A 25,336-nucleotide genomic window follows, 5' to 3' on the forward strand; every position below is an offset into this window, starting at 1 on the left:
TTTTACGATTATAAAACTTTTCAAATAAAAGTTACATTTCCTTTTTATTAGCCATGAAATAAAGCATCTTTCAAGCTAAATTACATTACATTAGACTTATTACATGATACACAACCACTGAACCAGTTTCAAAAAAACAAATTTCATATTTCAATTTATTCAGTAAGGAGACATGAAAAATAAATAATGAGGGTCCTTTTTCCCCCCTTATTCCCTAAATTTATGTTTAAACCTGATATATATTTTGTAACACTAAAGTTATAGCTTTTTTAAAAGCACTGTATACAGTACTTTTAAAGATAATGATTATAAATGCAACTAATTTGAGAAAACAGGAAATAAACACTTTCACCTGCTGGTTTCTACCTCAGCATCTCCTTTGTCATAAAGACAATAATGCTATAGAAATGAATGTTTGGGTATAAATCACAGATACAATTTTAACATTTTCCATAATCCTGAGAAATTCTTCAGCATTATATAATCGAAAAATCAATTCCAAATACATCTGTAAATATCTTATAAAAATACATTTAAAAACAAGAATGGGAAAAATTCTAAATACTAGGTAATTACTCTGAAGGTGAGTTGGCACTATGAAGAGGCTTTGATTCCTTTATCAGGATATTCTTCCACATCAGAGGAGAACATCAACTCTGGGAGAGAAAATGAACAAATCACACTCAAAATGATTTCCCAGTATCTCAAAAAGAGTTTTATAGCTTAGTTATAAACAGTCTTTAAATATTGACATATTATATGATAATAGAAAGCCCTCAAGTACAAGTAAGAATTCTTGATAGTGAAATCTGATTTAAAAGGTGAACTAATGACAAATGTACACGTTTTGCATTTTGAGATATACAAGTTTTGAATGTATTATAAACCCTTGAAAAATAAAACATATATAATAGAGACAATATAAGAACTCTTGCTAGGAAATTTAAGTCACTTAGAGAATCCAGGATCATTAGACATCTAAGAGGTCTAATTCTATAGTGATCATGATAACCTAAAATGTAGGACACAGATGCAGTGGAGGACCTGGAACTAAGACGAGGTGTGTGCCAGGATATCTTGAATATGTTACCCTATTTAATCACCATAACAACCCTTTAAGTGAGTATTATCATCCTCATTTTATATTTCCTTTTTTTATCCACATGGAAATGTTATTTGACTCACATGACCCTAAAAGCAGGATTCTGGAAATATCTAATAAGTAACACACACTTTGTGATTTAGACTGAATAGTACACAACCCAGCTGCATGCAGCTTTAATCCCAACCACAGTGCAGAATGTTATTAGTTGACATTTCTACATTTAAACTACTACTTAGCATAGACACATAATTTATTAAAATACCAAGAAACACACAAAAAGAAAACCTTAGGAATTGATAAAGTCGCCTGATATAAGCATTAGATGAAAAAAATCTTTGAATGACTAAAAACTATACTGAGTGAAAGAAAAACAGCAAAATACTTAAAGCCTAAGATTTTTTTTAATACTTTAAATATATCGAAAGGAATAATTAGTGAACGACATGAGCAAAGGTACATTTATGAATGAAAATACACAAGAAGATTACATTTTTTGTCTTGGTTTTTACAAATGGAAATGTTGAAAACATTCTCAGTTCCAAGACTTCTGAGACATAGGCTATAATCAGTTGGTCAAACTGCAGTTAAATGCTCAGGATGGGGGCTTCCCTGGTGGCGCAGTGGTTGAGAATCCGCCTGCTCATGCAGGGGACACGGGTTCAGGCCCCGGTCCAGGAAGATCCCACATGGTGTGGAGCGGCTGGGCCCGTGAGCCATGGCCGCTGAGCCTGCGCGTCCGGAGCCTGTGCTCCGCAATGGGAGAGGCCACAACAGTGAGAGGCCTGCGTACCGCAAAAAAAAAAAAAAAAAAAATGCTCAGGATGTCTAACAAATCAAGAATAAAATCATAACCGAAGTCCAGAAAATATCAGAGATTCAAGGGTGAAATTGTGGAACAACTGCCAGGAAATACAACTTACAATACAAATACTAAGCAGTTCCCAAAGCAGTGCTGAAAAGACTAGCAGTTTGCTAATGTGACTCTTCTTCAGGTGTTGCAAGAGGGGTCTGAGGACTAGAGATGAGCAAATCTCACTTCACCCTGGGCACACTAAAGGTAGGATTACTAAACACTTCATTAGACAATGAGGGGTTCAGATTTTGTGGCAGGTAGAGGAGGAGGTAAGAATAAATTCACTTGAATATGTGTCTAACAGAGGCTAATAGATGAAGCATGATTTATTTCACATTAAGAGATACTTTGATTAGAAAAAGACTTGGAGAAATGAAGAGCAAACACTTCCTATAAAATACCTGAAGCGTTCCAAGAGAAGAAATGCCTCCAAAATATGAGAAAGGACAGCAGAAGCCCCTCATTAAGTATTCGATACTTCAAGACTACAGCTCTCCTATACATTCTTCCCTGCTTCTCGTGGTATTCTGTTTCACCACTTTATTATTACTCTTCTTGTGTTATTTTACTTTAAGTATATCTTTGTTATTGAAATGTTGTAAGCTGTATCCATTAAAAGAAGATTTATAAAGTCATTATGGAAGGTTTTATGATACACTATTTTTTCTTTAATACATACCTTCACTAAGATCCATGCCTGGCCTATAAGACAAAAAAAGCCAAGATAATCCAACCAGAAGGGCCACCACCAGATTCACCACAATCCATGGCTGGAGAACCTGTTCCTCAACTCCTTCTGCCCTAAAGGTACAGAAATACTCATTAGACATGTCTTCATTTGGTCCATATATCCAGACATATCTATTTTACAAACTTTTAAAAAAATGAGCAGTCCTCACCCAGAGGAATAACAAGCATAAACTATAACTTCCCTATAAAATAACACCATATATATCATGAGAACAAAGGTTCAAATGTTATTGAATTCTAAACAGATTTGCTTTGTACACAGATGTAAATGGAAATTTACTGTTGCCAAAGAATTTTTCTAAGTTTCCCTTCCAACTACTGTTAGTGCTACTCTTCAGTCATTCCTTTCTCTCTTAACCTCAAGCCCCTAGCCACTCTCTTCAAACAAGACTGCCCCTCTAAGGTTTGTTAGGTGAGATCTCAGCCATCCTGTCACGGTTGGCCACTGATCGGCAGAAGCAGACTCTCCCTAGTCTGCTCTCTTTCTGGCCTGCTTGGTTTCCTGACTCTATCCCAGGTGCCCACTCCCATCACTACTCTGCAGTATCAGGCTCCCTGACTGGGGCTGAGGATGTGGGGCTCCCCCAGTTCACCATGTAATGATTTATTTTAAAATCATAACTTCAGAGATTTAAAACAGATTTTTTTTTTTACAAAACATTTCATTAGAAATGCAGGAGTAAACAACAATAGTTACCCATTAACCAATGGAATAGGGGGGTTTTTTGCCATAATTTGGGAAAAAAAAAAAACAACAGGGCCCTCAATATTATTTATAGATGAAAACAAGTAAAAGAGTGAAAGGATAAGAACAGCACCATTACTCCCATCGTTGCTGTTATTATGATCAACAATTACTAATGCTACTGTGAATTCTTACCAGAGGCTACCATTAACAGAAGAAGGTGTGTAAAGGTGGATTCTGTCACTTGTCATTTGTTGACTCAGAGATAATATAAGAGCAGTAAAGTACACTGAGAAAAAGATAAATGAATTACTAATAATGTATTTTTAACAATTATTTTTAATTAATTAATAAAATTAATTTGAAATTAATTATTTTTAACTTATAGATTAAGGTCAAAAATAATCTGTACTTTGGGGAATGATGATACAAAAAAAATTTCACTTGGTCAATTTCACTAGGCTGGATAGTCTTACATTATTTTTCAAGAATATAGGTAGAGAAGGGTCTTTTGATGCTCACTATTTCATAATTAGGCTGACAAGAACCTAGAAGATCTTTTAAGAAATTAAATGACTTACTCAAGGTCCTAAAATTAGTTTTATTAATATTCTCATAATTAGAACAAAATTTATTCCAAATTATCAAAAAGATATAAAATAGTATTTGTTACTAAAATGCCCTATCAGCTCAATCTGTTTAATGTCAAGTAGAGAACACAAAAGTTAAAAATTAAGCAATATAGAATAACAAACTTTTTAAAGTTATTTAGATAACCTCTATTAAAAAATAATTCTATCAAAATTATGCCTATCATGGTTTTTTAATTACAAATTCCACTGAATAAATATCTATATGTAATGTTTATAAGTAGCAATAATATAAAGTCCTTTTTAAAATAAAATTATACTCTTTCTGGTTCAAAGTTACATAGTTATCAAATTAAACTATTTACTCACAGAAGGATGCTAAAGCTGTTGGATCCAGGGCAAGAAAATTTCGGATTGCTACTGATGTTTTAGCAAAGTCAATCCTAGAAAATACAAAAGCCTCTTGTCACAGTGCAGTTGTAAACTTCTTACAAAACTGTACTCTCCGGACAATAGTTTCTTCCTTCTCTATTTTAATGCTACCACATGTGTTGTCTATTACTAAGCTTTAAGTAGCTACAGTTTATACTTAACACACATGAAAGAATATCTTATTTACAAAGGCAACATAAAACATTTAACTAGAAGACTATTTTAGTCATCATTCCTTTAGAGTTAAGAAACAAATTAAACTTGACTGGCAAATTTCATTAGATTCTATTATACCTCTTTCTATTACCCATATTATCGGGTTATAAGTTGTTTTTCTTAATGGGTTGAATTGTGTTCCCAAAAAGATATATTGAACTTCTAAACCCTGGTACCTGTGAACGTGACCTTATTCAGAAATAGAGTCTTTGCAGATGCGATCAACTTAAGATGAGGCCATTACAATGGGCCCTAATCCAATATGACTAGTGTCCTTATAAGAAGAGAAGACACACAAAGAAAAGACTAGACTGTCATGTGACAACAGAAGGAGAGGTTGGAGTGATGCATCTACAAGCCAAGGAACACCAAGGACTGCCAGAAACCTCTGGAAGCTAGGAAAGAGGCAGGAACAGAATCTCCTTGGAGCCCTCCAAAATGGAACCAACCTTGCCCACACTTTGATTTTAGACTTCTGGATTCCAGAACTGTGAGAAAATAAATTCCTGTTTCAAGCCACCCAGTTCGTAGTACTTTGTTAGAGCAGCCCTAGGTAACTAATACAATACCCAGAGTCTTGTCTATACCTGATTCAGGTCATCTGGAAGATGTTTGGGACTTGCTGAGCTGATTATATTTGTATAAAATTTTGGACTTAGAGTTGATGCTGGAGTGGGTTAAGACTTTGGGAGATATTTTTGCTCACAGTAGTTCCATCCCCCACCCCCACCCTAAAAACACCAGAAACAGAATGGCTTTTTTAAAAAGTCAAGATAATATTAATATGCTATAATTCTATTTTGAAAATGTCATAGTCGGTCAGGGACACATTTTGCTCAACACTTCCTCCTGCAGAAAAGTTAGAGGGATCTGCAGTCACAAGAGTCTTACCTGTCAAAAGCTGAAACTGTACTTAGAGCCAAAAGCAAGTAGAGAAGACTCTGGAATGGATATGCTAACGTCTTATATTGTTGCAGAAGGTTTGAGAGGTTAGAAAGCTCGTCTCCTGCTAAAACATATATCACAACAATATTCCACACAGCACAGCCAGCCAAGAAGCCATGAGAAAAGAGACCAATCATCCTGAATGGAAAAGGGTTTAATTATTATGCATGAATGACAAAAGTAAAAAGCTAAAACATTCTTCAAGTCTCTTCACATATAAGAATAAAATTCAACATTTCACAAAAAGTAAAAACAAGCTTTTCTTTTTACTACACTGATAGGCAGATCATTTAACTCTAACTGAATGTTTAAAAACTATACCCACCACCATTTTAAGTTGTCAATTTTGTTAATAGTATTGAACAATCAACACTTTTTAAAAAAAATTATGGAACATTTGTTTTAAGAGAAGTCCAACAAAATCAGCCACCTGAAAGCCCGGTTCACTGACAGTGCAACATCTCTGGTGGTCCAGGAAGGCTTCATGTCCATCGACATATCTATCTTCTCTGTGGTCTTTATCAACTCTGAGCGATCAGCAGCCTGGAATCGCCCTAAGAACACAATACGCAACTATAAACAACTAACAAGAGGGAAACCTGGTGGTCTTTCTTGTTATTCTACACTTAAGAAACCGCACACTGAGACTGAAATTTTGCTGTTTTCCTATCTAAAATTTCTCCCTGATTTGGTCCCTATTTCAGAAGGCTCTTTTCTTTCAGTTTATAAAACATACTATTTTTTTATCTTTAAGAAAAGTAAACAATGTCCATGAACTTTCTTGTCGACCCAAAACAGATGTTAAAGTAACAGTCTTAGAAATCAATTATATTTAATGAAATACAATAATGAACTTGCAACTCAGAACAAAGTCTGGAAACCCTTAACATAACATAGTCTAAAAACCTCTAATTTAGAGACTTTATGAGTATTAAAGTTTAAATCCCAACACTATAAAAGTAAGTCAATATTTGAAAACACCTTAAATTTCTTAGGAAAAGATGACAGTTAGTGTAGCATGGCATTCTATGATGACAGAAAAGAAACTGGTTGTTTCATACACTTGTCTTAAGAAGATGCCCATGGAAGGTACCAGTTCAGGTTTCAGCACTGCAACACTGTGAGCACAGCTTTATGCTTTTACTGCTGACAAGGAGGCTTCTCCTTCTCATTTATCTGATGATCCACAAATGAACCTCAGGAAACAGGAAAGGTTCCATTATCCTTGCCAAACCTGGCTGTCAAGTACTTTGGAGGAGGAAAGACAGAAGTACAACACCTAATTTTCCCAAAGAAAAAGCAACTTCTGAGCAGACTAGTGGTAACTTTTATGGTCAGTTACTTTACTAGGGAAGTTTCTGTGCTAAGGGAAGCAAGAATAAAAATGAGGATTGAGTGATAATGCTTGAAAATAGACTGAAGTAAATTATGGCCACATGGTAAACTAGTAAAAGCCCTTAACTAGAAGTCATGAAACCTTGGTTCAAGTCCCAATTCTGCACTAACCAACTGTGAGACCCTGGGGGAGTCAGCCTCTCTGGATCACAGGTTTCTCACTGGCCAATGATGCCAAGATCCCTTAGGTGGGTTTTTATGGAATCAGAATTCTAAAACAATTTATGTAAAATCTAAGTTGCAAATTTTAAGGACTAATCTTTATGTTTTAGATGAGTTCTTTAGGCAGAATATTCAAAGCATATCCATGGGAAAAGCATATGGTCATGATCATGCTTTCAGTAGACCTTTCTTAAACTCTGCAAATGTAGTCTTATAACCAATGCAGAACTATTTTCCAAAAGAGTATGTAGCTATAATGTTGTATTTCTTATTTAATATAGTAATACCATCATGTATTTTCTCTTATTTTTAATTGTAGCATTTCATTACCTGCTCCACCACCAATACCACTACCAATTGCAGAAAACTGGTAAAGTACAACAAAGAATAAAGAAATGGGTGGGAGTAGAGAGAGATTTTTTAAATTACCCATAATTCCACAACACAGAAACAACCAGCATTAATATTTTGGCATATTTCCTTCTAGTCGTTTTTGTCCTATGCAATTTTCTATAGCTGAAATCAAACTACATGTGTGTATTTATGTTTATTTTTCATTAGAATCTTCCCATGAAGTGAAAAATTCTCCCTAAACATTATTTTTAGTGGTGCAGAAGATTTCATTGTATAGATATGCCATAACTGTCTGAAATCATTCCCCTCCTGTTTTACATTTAGGTTTTTTCCAGTTTTTCGCTCTCATGAATAACAATGTGATGATTAGCTTTATGTACAAATTTTTATCCATATTTTTGCTTATTTCCTTAATTCAGATTTCCAGAGTATAATTCCCAGGTCAAAGGATATTCTTGCATAATTCTTAAAGAGCTCACATTCCAAAACAAAGACCTACTTACGGCTTTTTTCCACAAACACTTTCCCTACAGGCTGGCTAATACCAGTGGGTGCAGTCAATACAGACTGTTGTTCTGGACTACTTTGCTCATCAGTAATTATGTCTTCATCTTCAACTCCTAGCTCATTGGCATAATGTAATTCTGCTGGCTGGGTTTTCCTATAATCAGGGAGAAAGTAAGAAAAATGGATGATTATTAACTTTTTACAGACCCAAATAAGGAGGTACCTGTGAGTCTCATGGAAAGAGCCTTGGACTAGGGAGTCACAAAATTTGGTTTTTACTCAAATGGATCAGTTATTAACTCTTATGCACAGCAAGTCACTTTTATTTCTGTGGGCCTCAGTTTTCTCATCTGGAAAATGAAGTGACTGAACTAGATTCGTAAGCTTCTTCATAGATTTAAAATTACATGATTCTATATAGATATTGATCACTATTTGCAGAGTCACTTCCAAGTACAAACAAGTTATATAACTTCCAGTGTACTTCTTTAAAGAATACCATTATATTTTACCTGACAATTTTCTATGTTAAAATAAACATTTTTATGTATTGCTAAAAAAAATCATAATTTGAATTCTGTTAACATGAGAAAATATATAATATAGCCTATTTTATTAATATTACCTTTAATTTTTAATCTTTAATATGTAATATTTTTATTACTTATACAAAATCTTCTATTTGTGTTCCTCTTCTTCAGAGACAGCTCCTAAAATTTTTTATTTAAATACTATATTTTACTTTTCTCAGTGGGTTTACTCTTTTCAAATTTATCCCTAGATTGGTTTAACTGATATTTTTGTACTATTACTTATCCTAGAGATATACAACTACAAGTATTTAATAAGACTTAGAAGCTGCCATTTGGGAGCTTGAAATTAAGCATCAAGGTATCTCTGCAAAATATTTAGAAGGACAAATAAATTCTTACTTTGTCTTCCTTCGAGGTTTTTGAATAGCTGGCTCCTCAGCTGGCTCCACATTGATACCATTTTCATTTGGTAATAAAGATGGACTAGAAGTCTTCTTCTGGGTAAAGGCAGTCTCCAATTCTGAAAATAAAGTAGATTAAGTTTTCAAATTACCAGGATGTAAAAAGGAAAGTAATATACAAGACTTCTGCAAGACAAAAGAACTTAAAGAATTTTAATTGGCCCCCAATTTTTTTCACCATCTTACAAATTTTTCATTTTAAAAATTTTACACCTCTAAACACTCAAGAGAAAGTTTGAAACTGTAATACCAAACAATATAGAAAAAAAAAATTAAGTAATCCAACACCCAGGGTGTGTCAGAGATCTCCAAGATTACTTCCAGGTTCTGTGATTCACTCAAAGGACTCACAAGTCATTTACACTCATGGTTACACTTTATTACAGGGAAAAGACATTAAGCAGAATCAGCATAAAGGAAAAAGCTCATGGAGCAAAGTCCAAAAGAAAACAGGTACAAGTCTCCAAGAGTCCTCTATCAATGAAGTCACACAGGATATGCTAATTCTTCCAGCAACAAGTTGTGACAACACATATGTCGCTCTCTCTTCCAGGCAAACTCATCAGACACTCAGCACCCAGGGTTTTTATTGGGAGTGATCACATAGGCACCCTCTGCCGAGCACATACCAAAATTCTAGACTGCCAGAAGAAAAGCAGATGTTTAGCATAAATCACACTGTGCGCACAAATGCACGGTGAGCCACCCTGATAGAGAAAGCTTTATATCAATGTAGAAAATTGTTTACCAGCCAAGTTCCCAGATGCCAGTCAAGAGGCCCACTAGAAAGTAGGCCTGTCCAGGCCTGCTGTGTTAACTCTTTTCTGCACACAAGGTATTAAGTTCAAGTGAGTCAATGGAAGCTTCTAACCCACTAGCAACTCTTCCTATCTGGAATTACAGGAAATGGAATGCCCTTAAAGTCCCGAAAATTCAATTTTAAAAAACACTTACAGCCTGGGCTGGAAATAGAATATAAGCAGTAGAGCCTACCACAGAAGTTCTGAACAAAACAAAAATGAAACAAAATTTAAAACACAAATTTAGAAAGCTGGACCTGTAGGGGTAGGTACATTCTAGAATGGCAGTCACAAGTACTCTTTGGCCTAAACTTACTTGGGTCCTGAATTTTCTAAAAACAGTAATTTCTATTAATACATTTTTTTCATAAATTATAAAACCAGAATTATATAAAATTACATTAAAATAAACTTTTTCATGAATTATAAAAATTATTTTTTAAATGAATTTTCATTAATTATAAAACTATATAGGTATATTGGGATCCATCTTGATTTTCAAATTGTACCCTAACTGAATTACTAAGAGAGTAGCATGTTTTTTTGAATTTTTGATATTTTATTTTTTTATACAGCAGGTTCTTATTAGTCAACAATTTTATACACAGCAGTGTATACATGTCTATCCCAATCGCCCAATTAATCACACCACCACCACCACCACCCCACCATTTTCCCCGCTTGGTGTCCATACGTTTGTTCTCTATATCTGTGTCTCAATTTCTGCCCTGCAAACCGGTTAATCTGTACCATTTTTCTAAGTTCCACATATATGTGTTAATATACTATATTTGTTTTTCTCTTTCTGACTTACTTCACTCTGAATGACAGTCTCTAGATCCATCCACGTCTCAACAAATGACCCAATTTCCTTCTTTTTATGGCTGAGTAATATTCCATTGTATATATGTACCACTTCTTCTTTATCCATTCATCTGTCAATGGGCATTTAGGTTGATTCCATGACCTGGCTATTGTAAATAGTGCTGCGATGAACATTGGGGTGCATGTGTTTTTTTGAATTATGGTTTTCCCTGGGTTTATGCCCAGTAGTGGGATTGCTGGGTCATATGGTAATTCTATTTTTAGTTTTTTAAGGAAACTCTATACTGTTCTCCATAGTGGCTGTACCAATTTACATTCCCACCAACAGTGCAAAAGGATCCCCTTTTCTCCACACCCTCTCCAGCATTTGTTGTTTGTAGATTTCCTGATGATGCCCATTCTAACTGGTGTGAAGTGATACCTCATTATAGTTTTGATTTGCATTTCTCTAATAATTAGTGATGTTGAGCAGCTTTTCATTTGCTTCTTGGCCATCTGTATGTCTTCTTTGGAGAAATGTCTATTTAGGTCTTTTGCCCATTTTTGGATTGTGTTGTTTTTTTTAAATATTGAGCTGCATGAGTTGTTTATATATTTTAGAGATTAATCCTCTGTTGATTCGTTTGCAAATATTTTCTCCCATTCTGAGGGTTGTCTTCTCGTCTTGTTTATGGTTTCCTTTGTTGTGCAAAAGCTTTTAAGTTTCATTAGGTCCCATTTGTTTATTTTGTTTTTATTTCCATTACTCTAGGAGGTGGATCAAAAAAGATCTTGCTGTGATTTATGTCAAAGAGTGTTCTTCCTATGTTTTCCTCTAAGAGTTTTATAGTGTCTGGGCTTACATTTAGGTCTCTAATCCATTTTGAATTTATTTTTGTGTATGCTGTTAGGGAGTGTTCTAATTTCATTCTTTTACATGTAGCTGTCCAGTTTTCCCAGCACCACTGTTTGAAGAGGCTGTCTTTTAACCATTGTATATCCTTGCCTCCTTTTTCATAGATTAGTTGACCATAGGTGCGTGGGTTTATCTCTGGGCTTTCTATCTTGTTCCATTGATCTCTGTTTCTGTTTTTGTGCCAGTACCATATTGTCTTGATGACTGTAGTGTTATAGTATAGTCTGAAGTCAGGGAGTCTGATTCCTCTAGCTCCGTTTATTTCCCTCAAGACTGCTTTGGCTATTCGGGGTATTTTGTGTCTCCATACAAATTTTAAGATTTTTTTGTTCTAGTTCCATAAAAAACGCCATTGGTAATTTGATAGGGATTGCATTGAATATGTAGATTGCTTTTGGTAGTATAGTCATTTTCACAATATTCATTCTTCCAATCTAAGAACATGGAATATCTCTCCATATGTTGGTATCATCTTTAATTTCTTTCATCAGTGTCTTACAGTTTTCTGCATACACGTCTTTTGTCTCTCTAGGTAGGTTTATTCCTAGGTATTTTATTCTTTTTGTTGCAATGGTAAATGGGAGTGTTTCCTAAATTTCTCTTTCAGATTTTGCATCATTAGTGTATACGAATGCAAGAGATTTCTGTGCATTAATTTTGTAACCTGCAACTTTACCAAATTCATTGATTAACTCTAGTAGTTTTCTGGTGGCATCTTTAGGATTCTCTATGTATAGTATGATGTCATTTGCAAACAGTGACAATTTTATTTCTCTTTTCCAATTTGTATATCTTTTATTTCTTTTTCTTCTCTGATTGCTGTGGCTAAGACTTCCAAAACTATGTTGAATAATAGTGGCGATAGTGGACATCCTTGTCTTGTTCTTGATCTTAGAGGAAATTTTTTCAGTTTTTCACCATTGAGAATGATGTTTGCTGTGGGTTTGTTGTATATGGCCTTTATTATGTTGAGGTAGGTTCCCTCTATGCCCACTTTCTGAAGAGTTTTTATCATAAATGGGTGTTTCATTTTGTCAATAGCTTTTTCTGCATCTATTGTGATGATCATATGGTTTTTATTCTTCAATTTGTTAACATGGTGTATCACATTGATTGAATTGCATATATTGAAAAATCCTTGCATTGCTGGGATAAATCCCCCTTGATCATGGTGTATGATCCTTTTAATGTGCTGTTGGATTCTGTTTCCTAGTATTTTGTTGAGGATTTTTGCATCTATATTCATCAGTGATATTGGTCTGTAATTTTATTTTTTTGTAGTATCTTTGTCTGGTTTTGGTATCAGGGTGATGGTGGCCTCATAGAATGAGTTTGGGAGTGTTCCTTCCTCTGCAATTTTTTGGAAGAGTGTGAGAAGGATGGGTGTTAGCTCTTCTCTAAATGTTTGATAGAATTCACCTGTGAAGCCATCTGGTCCTGAACTTTTGTCTGTTGGAAGATTTTTAGTCACAGTTTCAATTTCATTACCTGTGATTGGTCTGTTCATATTTTCTATTTCTTCCTAGTTCAGTCTTGGAAGGTTATACCTTTCTAAGAATTTGTCCATTTCTTCCAGGTTGTCCATTTTATTGCCATAGAGTTGCTTGTAGTAGTCTCTTAGGATGCTTTGTATTTCTGCGGTGTCTGTTGTAACTTCTCTTTTTCATTTCTCATTTTATTGATTTGAGTCCTCTCCCTTTTTTTTTGATGAGTCTAGCTAATGGTTTATCAATTTTGTTTATCTTCTCAAAGAACCAGCTTTTAGTTTTATTGATCTTTGCTATTGTTTTATTTGTTTCTATTTCACTTATTTCTGCTCTGATCTTTATGATTTCTTTCCTTGTGCTAACTTTGGATCTTGTTTGTTCTTCTTTCTCTAGTTCCTTTAGGTGTAAGGTTAGATTGTTTATTTGAGATTTTTCTAGTTTCTTGAGGTAGGCTTGTATAGCTATAAACTTCCCTCTTAGAACTGCTTTTGCTTCATTCCATAGGTTTTAGATCATCATGTTTCCATTGTCATTTGTCTCTAGGTATATTTTGATTTCCTCTTGATTTCTTCAGTGATCTCTTGGTTATTTAGTAACGTATTGTTTAGCCTCTATGTGTTTGTGTTTTTTACGGTTTTTTTTCCCTAATTCATTTCTAATCTCATAGCGTTGTGGTAAGAAAAGATGCTTGATATGATTTCAATTTTCTAAAATTTACTGAGGCTTGATTTGTGACCCAAGATGTGATCTATCCTGGAGAATGTTCCGTGCACACTTGAGAAGAAAGTGTAATCTGCTGTTTTTGGATGGAATGTCCTATAAATATCAATTAAATCTATCTGGCCTATTGTGTCATTTAAAGCTTCTGTTTCCTTACTTATTTTCATTTTGGATGATCTGTCCATTGGTGTAAGTGAGGTGTTAAAGTCCCCCACTATTTCTGTGTTACTGCCAATTTCCTGTTTTATAGCTGTTAGCAGTTACCTTATGTATTGAGGTGCTCATATGTTGGGTGCACATGTATTTATAATTGTTATATCTTCTTCTTGGATTGATCCCCTGATCATTATGTAGTGTCCTTCTTGTCTCTTGTAACATTCTTTAGTTTAAAGTCTATTTTATCTGATGTGAGTATTGCTACTCCAGCTTTCTTTTGATTTTCATTTGCATGGAATACGTTTTTCCATCCCCTCACTTTCAGTCTGAATGTGTCCCTAGGTCTGAAGTGGGTCTCTTGTAGACAGCATATATATGGGTCTTGTTTTTGTATCCATTCAGCAAGCCTGTGTCTTTTGGTTGGAGTATTTAATCCATTCACGTTTAAGGTAATTAGAGATATGTATGTTCCTATTACCATTTTGGGTTTGTTTTGTAGGTCCCTTTCTTCTCTTGTGTTTCCCACTTAGAGAAGTTCCTTTAGCATTTGTTGTAGAGCTGGTTTGCTGGTACTGAATTCTCTTTGCTTTTGCCTGTCTGTAAAGCTTTTGATTTCTCCATCAAATCTGAATGAGATCCTTGCCGGGTAGAGTAATCTTGGTTGTAGCTTCTTCCATTTCATCACTTTCAGTATATCATGCCACTCCCTTCTGGCTTGTAGAGTTTCTGCTGAGCAATCAGCTGTTAATCTTATGGGAGTTCCCTTCTATGTTATTTGTCATTTTTCCCTTGCTGCTTTCAGTAATTTTTCTTTGTCTTCAGTTTTTGCCAATTTAATTACTATGTGTCTCGGTGTGTTTCTCCTTGGGTTTATCCTGCCTGGGACTCTCTGCACTTCCTGGACTTGGGTGGCTATTTCCTTTCCCATGTTAGGGAAGTTTTCAACTATAATCTCTTCAAATATTTTCTCTGGTCCTTTCTCTCTCTCTTCTCCTTCTGGGACCCCTATAATGCGAATGTTGTTGCATTTTATGTTGTCCCAGAGGTCTCTTAGGCTGTCTTCATTTCTTTGCATTCTTTTTTCTTTATTCTGTTCATAGCAGTGAATTCCACCATTCTGTCTTCCAGGTCACTTAACTGTTCTTCTGCCTCAGTTATTCTGCTATTGATTCCTTCTAGTATACTTTTCATTTCAGTTATTGTATTGTTCATCTCTGTTTGTTTGTTCTTTAATTCTTCTAGGTCTTTTTTAAACATTTCTTGCATCTTCTCCATCTTTGCCTCCATTCTTTTTCCGAGGTCCTGGATCATCCTCACTATCATTATTCTGAATTCTTTTTCTGGAAGGTTGCCTATCTCCACTTCATTTACTTGTTTTTCTGGTTTTTTTTTCTGGGGTTTTATCTTGTTCCTTCATCTGGTACATAGCCCTCTGCCTTTTCATCTTGTCTATCTTTCTGTGAATGTGGGTTTTTTTCCACAGGCTGCAGGATTGTAGTTCTTCTTGCTTCTGCTGTCTGCCCTCTGGTGGATGAGGCTATAGTTCTGCAGGCTGGAAGTCTGAGATCAAGGTGCCATCATGGTTGTATTCTGGTGAGAGCTTTCTTGCAAACAGATGTCTTTTTGTGTGTCCTCACAAGGCAGGGAGAGTGAGTAAGTGTATAAGAGAGTAGTTTTAATTCAACTATATTTACTGCCTGTAATGAAATAAACTATAGAGTAGGTAAAGCTGTCTGAGGGTCATTTCTGTCTCTCTTTCCTTCTCTGCCCTCTTCTGCCTACTCCTTTTCCTCTTAGTGCCCCCATGCACTGTGGTATCCCATTTCAACTTGCATCTCAAAACTGTGCTCCATTCTCCTAACTTCTCTAGTTCTTGCCCTCTACTCCTATAATTCTTTCATCTAATAAGGATCTACTATCTTCTAAGAGGCAAGGAATTAGTCAGGGAAACTATTTTGTAATAAACTATTCCTTGGGGCTGATGTTAATAGGAGAGAGCTAATCTCCCCATCTTTGTTCCTTCCTTTGTTTTACTGTAACAAAATCTATAGTCTTTTTTCTAATTATTATAAAAGTTATACACATAAAATATATAAAAATTAATAAAACATAAATGAAGAAAGAAAATTTTTAAAAATCATCCCTAATTCCTCCTTCTAAAAAACCTACCACTGTTGACACTTTGCTATAGCCTTCCATTCTTTTTACATATGTGTATGTATATACATATGGTCTGGATTGTACTGTGTTCCCCAAAAAAGATATGTGCAAGTCCTAACTCCCAATACCTGTGAATGAGATTTTAGAAATAGGGTCTTTGCAGATGTAATCAAGTTAAGATGAGGTCATGCTGGATTAGGATGGACCCTAAATCCAGTGACTGTTATCCTTATAAGAAGAGCAAAATTTGGACACAGAAACATGGGAAAAATCTGAAGATGGAGGCACAGAATGGAGTTATGCTGTCACAAGCCAAAGAATGCCAAGAATTATAAACAACCATCAGAATCTAGAAGAGGCTAGGGTGGATTCTTTCCTAGACTTTGGAGGGAGCATAGCCCTGTAGACACCTTGATTTTGGACCTCTGTCCTTTAGAACTGTCAGAGACTAGATTTCTGTTGTTTTAAGTCATTCAGTTTGTGGTAATCTGTTCTGGTAGATCTAGGAAATTAATACAACATATTTTACAAAAATGGGATCCTTTGATACATACTATTTTATAATTGTTTTTGACTTAACAATATATTACTGATGGTTTTCCATGTCACTATTTTACTTTAACAATCCTTTTAATGAGTACTTGGTTTCTATTAAATGGGTAAAACATGATTTATCTAGGCAGTATCACATTGTTAAACATTTGATTACTAACAGTTTATACTCTTATGTTACAGTTAGCATCCTTTAATTACTGTAGCCATTGTAGTTACTTCTATTCCTATAAGTTCAGATAGGCTATATCAATTTATACTTTCTATTAGTGGTGTATGAGTATACCAATTTCTCACCAGTACTTTTATATCCAACAGTTTGGGATTTTATAATCTTTAAAAAGCATTGCCAGTTTGATAGCAAAATAATGATATAATATTCTTTTACCTTGTGAATAGTGCTGGGACATAGTGAGACTCAAAAAATGTTGGCTTTTCCTCCATTATATTACTGTTAATACAGAATTTTTCCTTGCCCCACTAATCTCAATGTCCATTTCATAATATACCAAATTCATATACATACCAAGATCTGAACTTTCTGTTTTGGTCCTGAATTTATAACCCTTCTCATAATCTGTACAAATACAATCAAAAGAGATCCTCTAAAATATTCCTGACTTAACCCATTGGAGTTACTCTGGTGATAAAAATTTTAAGCAAAAAAGAAAAAACTGGGATATGGGTGGGGAAAAATAGGAACAGACACGTTTTTAATCATACACCCAAAATCACAACTGCTGTCACAACCTAACCTTAGTTTCTTTACATACCAAGAGGTAGCTTTGTCTTCTTCTGTCTCCTTTGAACAGGAGCTTCTTGATGTTCTATGGGGACTTTAGTTGGTGGCTCACTGCCCTCAGGTGGCCTGTGAATAGCAGTCTGAACAAGACCTTCCAAAGAAGCACCAGCTACAGAGAAACGGAGTTGGAAAAAATTGGGATAACTTGAGCAGAGATTACTAAGTCTTCAAAATATAGGGAAAGGGGGAACTAGAATGTTTCCTATATAATAACCTCTTCTCTTACAGAACTAATTGTGCCCCAAATCTTGATTTCCTCCCTCCTCACCTGTAACTTTGGGCTTTAAGTTGGGAAAAGAAATAAATAAGGGAACAAGGAAGAATGAGGAAGCAAAAAACCAGGGGGCTAGAAAGAGGAACAAAAGAAAGGCAGGATGAAAACTGCTTCTGAACTTTCAAAAAGGTGAAAATGTAATGGAAACTGTCACCATAGGGAACTCTCTTGTCTTATGCCTTGAGAATTATCAGCCTCTATATAGTTTAGTCCTTCATTAATAAATTAACACATGATAATCATGGATAACTGGAGTTAACAGATAACTTAAAAATCTCTTCATCTGATCATTCATTTCAATCTCTCCCCTCATCAAATCTTTGAACAGATTTCGACCCATTTTGGCAGATTTGAATTTTACTTCATTACATTTGCTACATTGCTTCTGCACAAAAGAAGAAATACAAATGAGTGAATAAACAAATGAAAAGATGCTTAACCTCATTAGTATTCAGAAAAACTAAAGTAAGCTACTTTTTGCCCACTAGGTTGACAAAAAGAATTGAAAGGTTGATATTTTCCAATGTTCTCAAGGATTTAGCAAATGTGACACTCAAACTCTGTTGGTGGCAAGAAAATAACAACTCCCTTGAAGGCAATTTGGCAGAAATTTATCATATTAATGATGCATAGGTCCTTCTGTCTAGCAGTTTTATTGCTAGCAATCCATCCTATAGAAATATCTCTTCTTCCCCACCACCCACTATTTTACGTAGAACTGCAAATTGTAGGAGTGAAAAATTTGAAGTACGCTAATTGAAAAACAATTTTAATAAAAGCCTAGCAATACACCTCCTTTTTTGTCTAGAGCACTGATTTTTTTCCTCTTTCTTACAAGAAAAAAAGCTGGTAGCTGGGATAGAGCCCTACCTCTGCTACCCCAGCTCAGTCTTTATTGCATCCTTTACCAGTGACCTTGCAAAATCCACATGTACATGTCTGTACTTAATTGTGAGTATATTTTTAGGGCCTAGCATTTCAGTATCTTTGTGAATCGAAGTCTCTCTGCCTCTCTTTTCTTTTTGTTGCATATCTGTATGTCTTTCTCTATGCATCCATTTCCATTTCTCTCTTTTCCTCCGCCCACCATGTATTCCACCATTTGTTAGGCAATGATAAGCTAATACAAGTTTCCAACCAGGTATAAGGTATGATCAGCTACAAGCTTTAGGAAGTTCATCCAGCAGTGGTGGGCAGGACTGACTAGCGTGGAAGAAAACTAGAAGTACAGAGCAATGTTGGAGGCTACCTCAATAGCTCAGGCGAGAAGAAGAAAGGAGCTAGGCTAACTACAGTTGTGACAGTGGAAATGACAAGGGGAAAGAGACATAAAAGATACTACAGAAGAAGCAAGCTTGTGAGAGGCAGCAAGTAGAGTGAAGCGACCAGTGAGAGGCGACTGAGATTTCCAGCCCCAGTCACTGGGGGTGGGTGGGGGGAGAGTGTGTGGTGTGTGTGTGTGTGTGTGTGTGTGTGCACGCGCGTGTGCATGTGTGTGTGTGCGTGCGTGCAGGGGTGTCCATTAACAGAAATTTGTAAGTAAGCAGTAAAACTTGATTTATTGTTGAAAGTGATGATAAATTCTGGACGTGCTGAGTTTGAGTTACTGACAGAACATCCAGGATTATCAGTGAATGAGACAAGAAAAGTTCACAGAACTTGTTCATTATTGGAGCTTTAATACCTGGATGATATGGCCCTGGCTTCAGACTCATGTTTTAATGTAGAGACTCTCTGACTGAAATGAGGGATCCAAGAACCTGTGTCTCTAAACCCAGTATCCTGTTCAAGGGTCTGGAACCAATCATAGCTTAAGACAACTTATGTTATCTAGGGATAAAAGACCTCAAAGAGTCCAAGAATGTTGTGGAAGTAAGATCTGGGGCAGCATAACCCTTTATTACACAAATGTTTCTAGATACGCTTCAGGCTGCCCACTACCTTGTCCCTCACTGCCACCAAGAATCCCACTGCTTCAAAGTGAACTGGATTCTATCCTTAACACAGCAGTGACTTGGGACTAGGGCCTGGCCTCTCTCTGATCTGTGATGTTTAGCATGCCTGAGGTCCTGGAAAAACTTGTGATCCCACTCAACAAAGAACACTTCTTACCTAGCGTGGGTTTTGTTCTGGGCTTCTTTTTCTTAGGACGACTAAGTGGAATATCATCTATAAAACAGAAAGAACAACAGAAAAGGCTGCCTAAAATTCAATGGAGGGAAAAGTCAAAAGGGAACTTTTAGTAGGGAAGACCTTTCCCTCTTTTCCCCTGGGTCCAGCCAATCTCTATACATTAGGGGAAGAAGGCAAGAGACTGACAAAGTCAAAGGGAGCCCATAGTATAGTACCGGTAGCTCAGGGCTGGTCAGTAATGTTATAAACTGTGACAGAAAGTGGGCTCACCAAATATTCATCTGATCTCCTACATTTCCCAGCCCCCTTGCACTTAGGTGTGGCCTATGACTGGTTTTGGCCAATAGGCTGCAAGATGAAGTAATCTGTGCCATTTGGGGGCCAAAACATTGAAAAAGCCAGTGAGTAATCCTCCAGCTTCCCCTTCCCTTTCTGTGGCAACTGAGAAGGTCTCATGTTAAGATGGCAGAACCACAACATGGAAGTAGCCAGGATCACTACATCATTAGTGAAGAGGTAGAGAAAGGTAACTGTCCTCGATTGTTGCTATGATGGACTTTGCATTAACCAGAAAAACCCCGTATAATATTAAGTAACTGAGATTTGGGGGTTAGTGTGACATAACCCAGCCTATCCTGATGAAATGAGACAAAGGAAGATGTAGTCCCTATTACGGAACTATAATCTAGCCAACAGTTATGTTCTAGGTGACTCCATTCAAGGATGAATGCTTTTTAATTTATAAGGTCAAATATCAGCCACATAACTAGTGTTATATATCAACCATCCTTTAAAAATGGCAGTCATAGTAGATTACTATGATAAAAAAAAATTGTAGCATTATAAATTATACTGTTCAGATTCAAGTTTAAGAGAAAATGAAGGTATCAAACTAATTTTCAAACACCAAATACTGTATTTAGAAAGTTTTACATTAACAGTGAACTAACTCACCTTGATTAGCACTTTATATGACACCAACCAAATTTAATCAGGACAGAGACAAAAAGAGAAACTCTGTTAATTAGAAATCTATTATATTGTTAGACTGAAAATTGACTTAAATCATTACAAATTTAAAATAAAATTAGCTTTCACACAAAATCAGCTAGTTTACAAACTAGCTTATTAATTATCAGTAATAAGCTGTTTAATAAGACTAACAAAGTAACCCCAATATTTTCTGAACCTACATATACATATTCCCTACTGTCTATTAATAAAGTGGATTAAACAGATTAAGAGCTCTTATTTTGTCACTGATTAAAATCAGCTTAAACTCTGAGGAAACTATTCTAGCAAACAAAAGAGGATCAGAATTCTGATAAACAAGACATTAAAACATTCAGAATGGATCCATTATCCTAACATGTGGACATTTAGTCTCTGAAACAGAGCATTTAATTATAACCGTTATCTTGATGATTCAAGAATTATTCATCTTTAAACTTTCAAGAAATCTCTTCTGAATTATTATAATTGTGTAACAGTACTAGTCAAATTTTTTCATTTTATTCACTTTGCATTCTTGAAACTCCATAATAAAATTACTGTAAATTATTTTTACCTTGGCACAGGTGGAAGGGCTCGTGGAGGACGCTATGGGGAAAAGAAAAAGAAAACCGCTTGTAAGTAAAAACCTTAGAGCATCTTTACTTCGTGTATTTCAAATTTTTGATAATCCTATTCATCAAGTGAAACCCAGGAGGTACTGATGAGAATCTGATGGTCAATTTTAATTTGTTCCATCACTTCTGAATTTCATATAAAGTTCCTTCCTTCCTATATTCCTTAACGTCTACAGACCAGGCTCTGTTCTAAGCATCAGGGATATACTAATGAACAAAAGAGAGGGATTCGGGCTTCCCTGGTGGCACAGTGGTTGTGAATCCGCCTGCCGATGCAGGGGACACAGGCTCGTGCCCCGGTCCGGGAAGATCGCACATGCCGCGGGGAGGCTGGGCCCGTGAGCCATGGCCACTGAGCCTGTGTGTCCGGAGCCTGTGCTCCACAATGGGAGAGGCCACAACAGTGAGAGGCCCGCGTACCACCAAAACAAACAAACAAACAAACAAAAACAATAGAGAGGGATCCTTGCTCTTATGGAACTTACATTCTAGTGGTTAAGTATTAGACAATAACCTTAAGTATATATATATATATATATATGGAAGAGAAGAATGAGGAGTGCTACTTTAGTTAGAAAAAGTCTCGCTTTAGTTAGTAGATATTTGAGCTGAGATCTGAATAAGAAAGGAGCCAAAGGGGAGCAAATACAAAGTCCTTTATGGGAGACTGGGCATAGAGAGTTCCAGATAAAAGAAGGCAAATAAGGATGAAGCACAGTTATCAAGGCATGGGCAGAGTAATTAGGAAGACAAAGGGAAGGAGCCTGGATTTTTTAAAATTGGGATATAGTTGCTTTACAATGTTGTGTTAGTTTCTGCTGTACAGCAAAGTGAATCAGCCATATGTATACATATATCCTCTCCTTTTTGGATTTCCTTCCCTTTTAGGTCACCACAGAGCACTGAGTAGAGCTCCCTGTGCTATACAGCAGGTTCTCATTAGTTATCTATTTTATACATAGTTGTTATATATATGTCAATCCCAATCTCCCAATTCATCCCATGCGCCCCTTCCCTACTTGGTGTCCACTCGCTTGTTCTCTACATCTGTGTCTCTATTTCTGCTTTGCAAATAGGTTCATCTGTACCATTCAGAAGGGATTAAAGAGCTAAACGTAAGACCAGACACTATAAAACTCTTAGAGGAAAAGACAGAAAGAACACTCTTTGACATAAATCACAGCAAGATCTTTTTTGACCCACCTCCTAGAGTAATGAAAATAAAAACAAAAACAAATGGGACCTAATTATACGTAAAAGCTTTTGCACAGCAAAGAAAACCATAAACAAGATGAAAAGACAACCCTCAGAATGAGAGAAAATATGTAAATGAAGCAACTGAAAAGGAGTAATTTCCAAAATCTACAAACAGCTCATGCAGCTCAGTATCAAAAAACAAACAACCCAATCAAAAACTGGGTGGAAGACCTAAATAGATATATCTCCAAAGAAGACATACAGATGGCCAAGAGGCACATGAAAACATGCTCAACATCACTAATTATTAGAGATTTTGTTTTAATTCAGTGGGGAGCCAATGGAGGTTTTGGGGTTTTTTTTGTTTTTGTGTGGGGTTCTTTTGGCTGTGTTGGGTCTTCGTTTCTGTGCAAGGGCTTTCTCTAGTTCCAGCGAGCGGGGGGCCACTCTTCATCACAGTGCGCGGGCTCTCACTCTCACAGCCTCTCTTGTTGCAGAGCACAAGCTCCAGACGTGCAGGCTCAGTAGTTGTGGTTCGTGGGCTCTAGAGTGGAGTGCAGGCTCAGTAGTTGTGGCTCACAGGCCTAGTTGCTCCGCGGCATGTGGGATCCTCCCAGACCAGGGCTCGAACCTGTGTCCCCTGCATTGGCAGGTGGACTCACAACCACTGCGCCACCAGGGAAGCCCCGCCAATGGAGGTTTTAAGCCACATAGTAACATACTTTTAAAAAACATACTCTGAAACATACAGTGTGAAAAACGCATTTTAGGGCAGAAAGAAAAAAAAAACTTATAAATGCTATTTTACATGAATAAGAAAAGTGCTTGCAGTTCAGAGAAATTACAGTTAAGTAGCACTCTGGAATCTTGCCAAATAAAATACTAACAAAAATGTCTAGAAATCAGTTTAATGTTCCAAGTATCTCAAGCTGCTTGCAAAGGACATTGATTTAAAAAGGTTAAATTTTAAACACCCGTAGTTTGTTCCACAACTGTCCCATTTACCTATCCATTCATTCAAAAAGTGTGTTAATACAAATGCTAAAAGATTAGGACGCGGCCAGCTGTCTTAACACTATCCAGTAGTCAAAATTCAATCAGCAAAGGATAGTTATTTTTCTATCTACCTACAAAGCGGTATTGTTCTAAAGATGCTATGGACCGCTTTCTCACCAAAGCCTCAGTTCACACGATAACTCCACATTTCAAAAGTCCCGCAAAAATGACGTTATTATCCATCCAGAAACCCAACCTCGACACTCCTCAAAAGCAGGACGGCTCAACTGAACTGAAAGTAACTAAGGCTCGCTTACCACCTGCTTCTTCCCCATTCCGTCTAAAGCTGGGCTGCCCGGCAGCCGCTGACTCCCAGCCGCGGGTCGCTCACACCCCGCCCGGGTCCACACCCGCCCAGCGGGCCCCGCGCACAGGCTCAATGCGTCATCGAACTGCGCCGCAGAGGCCGCTCTGGCCCGCAGCCTCCTTCATCAGGGTGGGAGCGAGGGGGAGCGCGGAGGCCTGGTGTGGTTTTTCCAGTCTACTCCTGCGGAAAAGGGGGCGTCGGAGTCGGGGCTGACATGCCCGGGAGGAGAGACTCCAGCGGGCGCGTTGTAGCAATCACGATTTTTCCCATGGTTTCCCAAGTGGTTGCAGTGATTTGTTCGAGGGAAGTGAGAGAACATCAGGATTAAAAGTACCCGCTGGCAAACGGCTGTCTCTTTCCCGGGCGGCTAAATGCCCTCCGGGAGGAGTCAATAAAGGGACCCTCTGTGGCAGGCCCCGGACCCGCAGGGGCAGGGGCGGCAGCGATGTGAGGCGTCGTCATGGCAGCATGCGCACTCAGGCCCCCGTAAACTTCAAGCCTGGCTCCTCGCCCAGCTCCTGGAGTTCGGGTCCGGCCTTGGGAAGAACTTCCAGCCCCCACCCCCAGCCCTATCCTGTGAGCGCCAAATGGGCCGATGCGCGCGCTCCCCGAGCTGGGTTCTCCCCTTCTGATCCCCAGCATGTCGGTGTCCGCTCCGCCCCAGAGGTAGCGGCTGCGTTAAGGCAGCGGCCAACGCGCCCCTCACCGCTCACCGGGTGGTCCTCCTCCACCCGGAGCCCCGAGTCCGCCCTCATGGCTCTGTGCCCGCCGGGCTCCCTCGGCGCAACAGTCGCCGGCGCGAGCCTGGCTCCCCGCGACGCCGCGGCCTCTGGGACCTGCGGGAGGCGAAGTCTTCGCTGCGCCTGATTAAGCCACCGCCCCCGGCCCGGGTCTCCGCTCGCCCCCGCGTCGCCAAGCTCCGCGTTCCAAGGCGTCGGAGTTAGAGGCTCACCCGTTTAGCCACCAGGCGCGCGCGCGCGCGTGTGTGTTGGGTGATACAGGCAGTTCTCAGATTCTCTCTCGTTGCGCGCGCGCGTGTGTGTGTGTTACAGGCAATTCTCAGACTCTCTCCAGTTGCGTGTGTGTGTTGATACAGGCAATTCTCAGATTCTCTCCAGTTGCTTATCAAATCCGGGATCACATGAGTGTTAAAAATGACTTAGTTTTCTTCGTTTTGTTTGGTCGGGTTTCTTAGAAAAATAACACTTATTCACTTTAAATTTTAAAGCTACAGATGTTTTGAAGCATATACTCTGTTTTATAGTTAAGAAAGAGCAGAGGGATGGCATGGATGTGGAAAAAGTTAGGGAATGATGCAGAAGATGAACAGATACTAGGGCAAGAAGAGCAACTGGA

At 37.5% G+C, this 25,336-nt stretch overlaps 1 protein-coding gene across 2 annotated transcripts; it reads right to left on the reverse strand.

Annotated features, from left to right (window-relative positions):
- Positions 1-26: 26 nt before the first annotated feature.
- Positions 27-24,934, reverse strand: TMEM237 (transmembrane protein 237). Of its 2 annotated transcripts, none has more exons than XM_059053468.2 (13): positions 24,694-24,934; positions 21,360-21,391; positions 20,747-20,757; positions 19,772-19,828; positions 17,357-17,494; positions 8,927-9,047; positions 7,991-8,148; positions 6,007-6,130; positions 5,523-5,714; positions 4,353-4,426; positions 3,589-3,682; positions 2,638-2,759; positions 27-656 (listed from the first exon to the last, which is right to left on the reverse strand). In XM_059053468.2, exons 1-13 carry the CDS (start codon positions 24,733-24,735, stop codon positions 595-597), a joined length of 1,227 nt encoding a protein of 408 aa, XP_058909451.1. In that variant the 5' UTR covers positions 24,736-24,934; the 3' UTR covers positions 27-594. The 2 variants fall into 2 exon arrangements, with proteins under 2 accessions (XP_058909451.1, XP_058909452.1); XM_059053469.2 differs by lacking the exon at positions 24,694-24,934 and adding an exon at positions 23,931-24,078.
- Between the last annotated feature and the right edge of the window lie 402 nt (positions 24,935-25,336).

Source organism: Kogia breviceps, chromosome 2 (genome assembly GCF_026419965.1).
Source record: "Kogia breviceps isolate mKogBre1 chromosome 2, mKogBre1 haplotype 1, whole genome shotgun sequence".
Classification (NCBI taxonomy): domain Eukaryota; kingdom Metazoa; phylum Chordata; class Mammalia; order Artiodactyla; family Physeteridae; genus Kogia; species Kogia breviceps.

Bases quoted from the DNA above. Each gene is read 5' to 3' on its own strand.
- TMEM237 (XM_059053468.2), bottom strand. From the start codon at position 24,735: ATGAGGGCGGACTCGGGGCTCCGGGTGGAGGAGGACCACCCG. The intron at 17,495-19,771 runs GTAAGAAGTGTT...GTTTCTCTGTAG, and splicing joins CAGAACAAAACCCACGCTAG to CTGGTGCTTCTTTGGAAGGT. The intron at 3,683-4,352 runs GTGAGTAAATAG...TCTTTTTCTCAG, and splicing joins AACAGCTTTAGCATCCTTCT to TGTACTTTACTGCTCTTATA.